The sequence below is a fragment of the Nansenia antarctica genome (genome assembly GCF_963989245.1).
Source record: "Nansenia antarctica genome assembly, chromosome: 20".
Classification (NCBI taxonomy): Eukaryota; Metazoa; Chordata; class Actinopteri; order Argentiniformes; family Microstomatidae; genus Nansenia; species Nansenia antarctica.
In genome coordinates this window covers 1,692,990-1,700,640 of record NC_137693.1, presented here as the reverse complement: position 1 = coordinate 1,700,640, position 7,651 = coordinate 1,692,990, and the positions used below count along the sequence as shown (strand labels likewise).

Sequence of the window (7,651 nt, the reverse complement as noted above, 5' to 3'; positions counted from 1 at the left end):
CTAATTAACGTGGTTCAAAGCTGTCCTTGCATAGCACAAAGCTGACTACATCAATGTAAAGTGTGCCTCTAAATGTGCAAAATGCATAACAATAGGTTGATACAAACAATATTCATCATCATTTTTAGCTAGTTATCTTTATTAAATAGCCATATCATGTATGCGTTATGTATATTACATATTTATAGTACGTTTCTTTGTTTTTTTTTCATCATGATAATAAACATCCATACAATTGGTTTGAATTGAAATATCTATATATGTATATTTATACAACAGTTCACACAGGACGTTCCTGACTTTGTTCCTGATTCTGTGTACCGCCAGACTATTAACTTCATACGGAAACACCTTCGTTTAGCCAGTGAGACTCGGCTACGAATACAACAACGGTCAGAACGCCCTAACCCTAACCCACGCTCTCCTCTTTTCCTTCCTGCCATACTCTGACCTCTGACCTTCCTGACCCCTGTGCAGAGATACTGAACACGCTGGTCGAGGAGGTTCAGAGATATCTTTATCTTTAGCGCCAGAGAACGAACGCCCCACTCTCAATTGGAATCAAATAATTCTGACAGGAAGTTAGGTGCTGATGGCTCCAAAAACCAAAGACAAGAAAGAAAAATAGAAACAATATACGTTGATCATGTTGACCCTTGACCCTGGATACACGTACTGCAAGATGGAACTACTGTTACTGAGGGCGACATGAAGCTACCATGGATTGTGTTTTAAATTCAGATTTTTTTTTTGCAAAGCCCTTGCTAATCAATATTGCTACATTAAAATAATTTGAGATGATGAACGTTGAACTTGCCACATCTGAGAGAAAAAAATAAATAAAAAACATCTCCTTTCATATGTATGTTTCATATTATATTATGTGTTAAAAAACAAAGAAAACAGAAAAGAACAATATTTGTACATGTTTGGTTTCGTTTCTGTTGGTTCACTCTAAGGGACGGCTTGACATCATGCTATAAAAATATAAATATTCAACACTATCGTAGAACTACAAGACATTTCCTGTGTGCAGAACACCGGCACCAACCAATCAGGCTAGTGCTGTTTAATCTCCTCTCTCTCTCTTTCTCTCTCTCTCTCTCTCTCTCTCTCTCTCACCCCCAAAAAACAAGCAGCAACAGAACAACGTGTCCAAAAAACCCCAAACTGTCCTCAACAGAAAGTGGGACTGAAGGCAGTGTAGCTGGTACGTTTCTGAGTGTTTGTCTGAAACTAAAGGATCATGGGACGCGACGATGACGCACGGGACCACGGGACAGAGAGGGCGGGGGGGGGTGGGGGGGGCCAGCGGTGCCGAGGAGGAAGGAGCAGCCTTTAGGTCGTTCAACCCTGAAAGTGGAAACGGCAGTTGCTCTTTACTCTCAACACCATTCGGCCCGCTGCGATGGTCGCTCGCTGCTACGGAGCGTAGCGATGAACGTTAGCGTCGTTAGCGATGTTGCTCGAGCGCTCTGAGATTATACCGCTACCAACCAGACAAACCTCTCAACTGTCTCTTAACTGTCATAGAAACCAGAAACCAACGTAAAGAATAAGAGTGTTTTTAATTTCTAAATATAAAATGCATTCCGACATTAAGATTTTACAGTTTTACATTCTTACTCATGACTTTGCCCACCTCTGTTAACATCACGTGACATGGTCTGGTTGAAAAAGTCCTCAAGTAGGGCTTTTTTTACATTTATTTTTTATGAAAGTAATCAAATTGTAAGCTTTCAAAATGATGTGTCATACGTTGCAATCTGAAAATAGTTGAAGAAGATTTGATGCTTATTTGAATGTTGGTAAAATCGCTCTGAAACAACCAGCTACCTAGCTAACTAAAAAGGTCGCTGTGTACTAACATCTAACTGCATGTTTAAGCACATCACTGATGAAACATCGACATGCTAAAAACACATAAATACACATAATTAGCTGATCACACAGTCCTTGCTTTTGAAAACGTCCTAAAACGTAACTTTGTTTACAAGCCATGTATCACTTACCCAGTAGCCTAAGTCAGACTAAGTAAGACATTGAATCCGATTCACAAATTATAAGTATTTAGTGATCCTAAAACTGCCGTTTGTTATATCGAGTGGGCTCTTCAACACTTAAACTTTCGTAATATGCAAAAAAAAACGTAAAAAAAAGAAGCTTTTTGCTAACTTGCACGACTTGAGAATTGCCGACACGCGGCCCTTTACACCAGACCATGTCACATATGTTGTTGTTAGTGTATGAAGCACATACACACTGTTATAGATTTGTTTTAATAATATGTTAACTTATACTTCGGATCACTGGTAACTTGGACCAGCGATCAACGGAACACTAACTTGGTAAGAAACAGTCCCTTGAGAGTGAGTCAGTCAATAATACTCTCTTCATACAAATTATTTTCATGGTTTCATAAACAGTTAAAACAAAAAACAAAAGGAAAACGTTCTCTGCCACGTGTTAATTATACCCTTTAGTTACACTTTGCAAAGCTTAAACGTAATATTGACATCTCTAACACTTGGTAATATTTACAATAAAACTAAATAAATAGTATTCATAATGTTGAGCACATAAATGATTGAGTTGTTTCTATTTCTTCTTTAAATGAATAAATAAAATACTTTCCACTGAGACATGTTTTATTGCTATTGCAGAAACCCTATCTTGATTCTTTTAGAAAAGGAAATTAATAAACCCCAAAAACATCAACTACATAGAATGGAAGAATAATTGACTGTGATCGAAGGTAGCATTTTTGTCACAAAGGAGGCTCAACCACTCAAACGTTGATTGGTCTTCAAAGAAAAGAAAAAAAATAAGAAAGAAAACGCCCAGTCCATGCAAATACACAATTTTCTTTTACAGTGTAAATGATGTTAAGCAAAAAACAACAACTGAACATATATAACAGAAAAATAAAATTGAAAAGAAAAGATCCTTAACAATTGTTGGGCTATGTGCATTTGTAGAATAGCATTCTCTTGTGTATATACTTATTATAGCATTATTTTCTTAGTAGCATAATCCCCCTCCCCCCTCCCCCCCAAACAATTCCCATTTTATAGTCACCACATTGTTCAGATCCTAAGACCTTTTCTCTTTTCTTTTTTTGTTTGTTTTACATCTCGGAAAGTATGTGACATTGAAGCAATGTGGCGACTGGGAAACCCAACCAGCATGGAGGCCATGTTTTCAGAAAATAAACATTCGGGAAGAAGACGAAGAAGAAGTAGAAGAGGAAGAAGAAGAAGAAGGAGAAGGAGAAGGAGAAGGAAGAAGAAGAAGAAGCAGAAGAAGAAGAAGAAGAAGAAGAAGACGAAGGAGAAGTAGAAGAGGAAGAAGAAGAAGGAGAAGGAGAAGGAGAAGGAGAAGAAGAAGAAGAAGAAGAAGAAGGAGAAGGAGAAGGAGAAGAAGAAGAAGCAGAAGAAGAAGAAGAAGAAGAAGAAGACGAATTAGAAGAAGAAGAAGAAGAAGAAGAAGAAGAAGATAAATAAACAACAAGTTGGGGGAATGGCGATTAGTGTGGACCCATCCCCTGCAATTTGGGCTTTTTATTCAAGTAAGTTGCCCAGTAGACGAGATTAAAGGTTCCAAAGAGCAACGGGAACGCTATTCTTGCGATCCTGTCGATCTTGCTCACGCTGTTGAAGGTCTTCTTCGCCTCAGGCGGTTTTGGCTTGGGCTCTTCCTTGGGCTCGGTGGGGGGAGGGGGGGCGCTTTTGGCAATGGTGGCCAAACCAGGGTCTCTGGCAATGTTAGGGGCGAAGGACGTGGCCGTGGCGGCGCTGTAGGCCGTGGTGTTGTTCTTCTTCAGGAGGGACTCCTTCTTCTTCTTTTGCTGCACGGAAGGAAAAAAGCATATTAGCATGTTAGCATAGCAGCATACCATCTACCAAGCACACCTGTAAACTAGAAAGGTGAAAGTTGAATTCAAACTTGAATGTACACAGTGTTATTAGCTTATCAACCAAGCACATCCCACAAACTAGAAGGTGGAAGTTAAATTGCGATCATTAGACGGCGGCACTACCTCCTGTGCCACAGCCACCCCCGGATAGGTGACTACATACGGTATAGTCAGAGAGTACATTACATAAGAGATAATGCCTTAATGCCATATACTGTTACCAAAACACCCACACATATTCAACCTGAAAAAAATAGGATTAAGTTCCACTACAAAAAAAGACATTGGCAACTATGGGATTAATGCTGCCTACAGTGACGTTATAGGGAGGTGTGTGTGTGTGTGTGTGTGTGTGTGTGTGTACAGTACAGTACAGTACACACGCCTTGACTATCGAAAAAAAACGAACTGAAAAAAGTAACAGTTACTATTTTTTCTTTTTAAAAAGTAACTGAAAAAAGTGACAGTTACTATTTCTTTTTAAAAAGTTACTGAAAAAGTAAACTGTCGGTTAATGGTCTGGTGGTGACCGTGGAGCTGCAGCCTGACAGCCTTGCGTGCCGGGTCGCTGAAGAAGACACGGGAGAGGGGGAGCGTTTGTCCAGGAAACTCTGGAGGAGCACTTAAACTATTCATGTTGCTGTCAACTCCCATGGATCCCATTACCACTAAGATGAGGGGGTGGGTGACATGAAATCAGCCATCCCTGCCTCACCCCAACCCCAACGTACCTGTACACTCTGAACCAGGACAATCCGCTGGTCATGATTGCATTTTTATTACATTTCTTATTTAATTTTGTATTGATTTATTGCCATGCCAATCAACTTGTCAGTCAATTGTTGGAATTTGGTATTTCCAATATTTTTTGGACCATACCAATCAACACATTTTACAAGGGGGGTACTAGACAGTAGAACAAGAAGAGGGTGTGGAATACATACCTTCTCTGGCACTACACTCTTTCCGTCCCAAGCGTACCCTCTCTTGGTGAAGTAGTTGACCGTGGCGAACTCGATGAGGGCGGAGAAGACGAAGGCGTAGCACACGGCGATGAACCAGTCCATGGCCGTGGCGTAGGCCACTTTGGGGAGGGAGTTCCTGGCGCTGATACTGAGGGTGGTCATGGTCAGCACCGTGGTCACTCCTGTTAGAGATGAAGAGGGAGGGAAGGGAGGGAACGGGTTATTTTCGGATCTCTCTATCTCTAAGTCTATCTACTGTATCTGTTGATCGATCAACGTATCTATAAGTCTATCCATCTGTTGGTTTATCGACCGTATACGTGGTGTATTCGTATAGGGGGTACAGGATACAAACACATTGACATATTGCGGAAAAACAGGTTATCTGAAGTTCACTGGATCGTCATGTTTTGTTGGTTTGGAGGCTTGAGTATGTACCTTTCTACTGGATTCTGATTGGCTAGCAACAGTGATAAATATCTCAACAACCAACAGTTCAGACCGCATTTCCAGTATCAATGCGCCTCCCAATCAATCAAAAAAGATTAAGAACACCTGTGCTGACCTACAATGCAATGGTTGATCTTGTTTATGGGACTATATTCTGTGGCGGAAGGATATATGTATTGTGAAACGATTAATGATTCTAAATACATGAATTTAATGTTACAGCTGTGTATTTATTTTTTATATTATGTGGTGGTTGTTGTAGAAAAGCAATTTACCATTCGAGGGCTTCGCCTCGTGCCACAACCCTGTACCAGTGGTAAATGAGTCCACAACCCCCTTCCTCTCATGGTAAATTGCTTACGTAAAATACACCTTACACTGAGGTGACATGGTGAAAAGACACCCCCCCACCCTGCCTCTACATTTAGCTGACACTTTTCCTCCAAAGTGACTTACATCGCTGTGTACATGTTTCCGTACATATGGTCCCAGTGGGAACCCAACCCACGTCATAAGCATTGTCAGCATTATGCTCTACCATCTGAGCCACAGGGGACAATGCCTCCCTATGCTATGCTAGCCTACCTCTAACATACAGTACCGGTCAAAAGTTTGGACACACTCCGCCAATTCAATCAAAATGTACTGTGATGTACTTGGGCCCTTTCCACACACAAAACAAAAACTGGGTTAGTTCTGCTGAGAGTGAAAAACCCCTCTGAAGCCGACATCTGTAACATTGCCCATCCCGAATCCTCGATTGGCTCAATTGGTCACTGGAGTAAAATTGCCCAAATGAACGAAGCATACGGTGCATTATTCTGGCAGGCTGGCCATTATGTTTTGATTAGCTGCTGGCTAAAGCTGCTGCCAGCTTCTCTCAGAATACCTCCCAGATCTCTAACTTCATGCTCCGCGAGAACAGCGAGGCAACACCCGGCCCCAGAGAGACATCCGCGCCTCTGTAAAGGGGTCGCAGGTGGAGGGATACGGATCGTGCCGGGAATAAAACACATCTGGTTTATCTTTTATTGATAACGAAGCCCTTGTGTGTGGCAGTAGAACTTTAGAACTTTAGAACTTGAAAAAAGAAACAGAAAAATACGATTCAAGATGGTGGCGCAGTATGAGCGGAGAGAGCGACGGTCTCTCCAACAACAACAATTGCAGCAGTTTGCTTATTTTAATGTTTTTAATCGTGTTTCTACCCTGTCATGTAGTTAGCTACAAGATATGACAGAGAGTCACAAGATATGACAGAGAGGGAGAGATAGGGAGAGAGAGAGAGAGAGAGAGAGAGAGAGAGAGAGAGAGAGAGAGAGAGAGAGAGAGAGGGAAAGGAGGTGAAAGAGCGGAACAGGGTCACAGCATGTCTGTCGGTGCATTGCTCGCCCAGGCGGACGGCTGCAGATGTTTACACCCACACAACAACAACAGCCCAGCGGCCCAGCAGGCTAGCGGCCTAGCGGCCCAGCCACAACAGCCAGGCAGGAGACACCACGTTCCCAGGGAGGGACAGCTGGACTGGCTGCTCATTAAGTAACCATGAGGGGAGCCATGAACTAGACACACACACACACACGCATATACGCACACACACACACACACACACACACATCAACACTTCATTTTCTCTTTGCACGGATGTGCTTTGATCCAGAACATATGACCCTGGACTCAACCCTCAACATTCACTGACACTTTACATGAAAAGTGATGAAATGAAAGGAAATCTTGGGGAAATCTAGGGACAGGTTAAGTCATAAGGGGTCTATATATATATATACATACATGTATATAATATGTACATTATATATGTACATATAACATGTATATATATATATATATATATATATATATATATGTTACGGTACATGTGGGAATACGGTACATGTGGGAAAACTAGGGGTAGGGTTAGAGTTAGACATGCCAGCATGTACCAAGTCGACGTAGCACCTAAACCTAACCCTAGTTTTCCCACATGTACCGTAACATATATATACATATATATAATCATATTTATATTAGATTTATATTAGAACGATATATTATATAATATTGTAACGTTGTGTTCTCTGCTCCTCTGAGTTGGGGGCGTCAAGGGGAGGCTGGCGGAGGTAGAAACCGGAGGACTTTGGGCTCATTGTAGTGCATGAGACGGAAAGAGGAACGCTCAGGAAGGATCTGTTGTAACGGTGAAAGGCTCTAAAAGAGAGAGCGAGCGCTGCCACGGCACAGAGCGTTCATCTCAAAGGACTTCTCTCCAAATACTTCTGAAGTGTGTGAAGTCTGAAATTATTATTTTAAGAGGATTTAAAAG

General features: G+C 41.6%; 1 protein-coding gene across 1 annotated transcript in view; it reads right to left on the bottom strand.

The window, feature by feature from the left end:
• Positions 1–3,526: 3,526 nt before the first annotated feature.
• The window catches only part of gabra1 (gamma-aminobutyric acid type A receptor subunit alpha1), a gene marked incomplete at both ends in the record, with an annotated part of 25,791 nt that continues 21,666 nt past the window's right edge, over positions 3,527–7,651 (bottom strand). Inside the window, 2 exons of the mRNA XM_080549611.1 lie at positions 3,527–3,847; positions 4,861–5,063. Coding sequence (XP_080405737.1) covers positions 3,527–3,847; positions 4,861–5,063 — 524 coding nt within the window. The remainder of the gene's footprint in view (positions 3,848–4,860; positions 5,064–7,651) is intronic.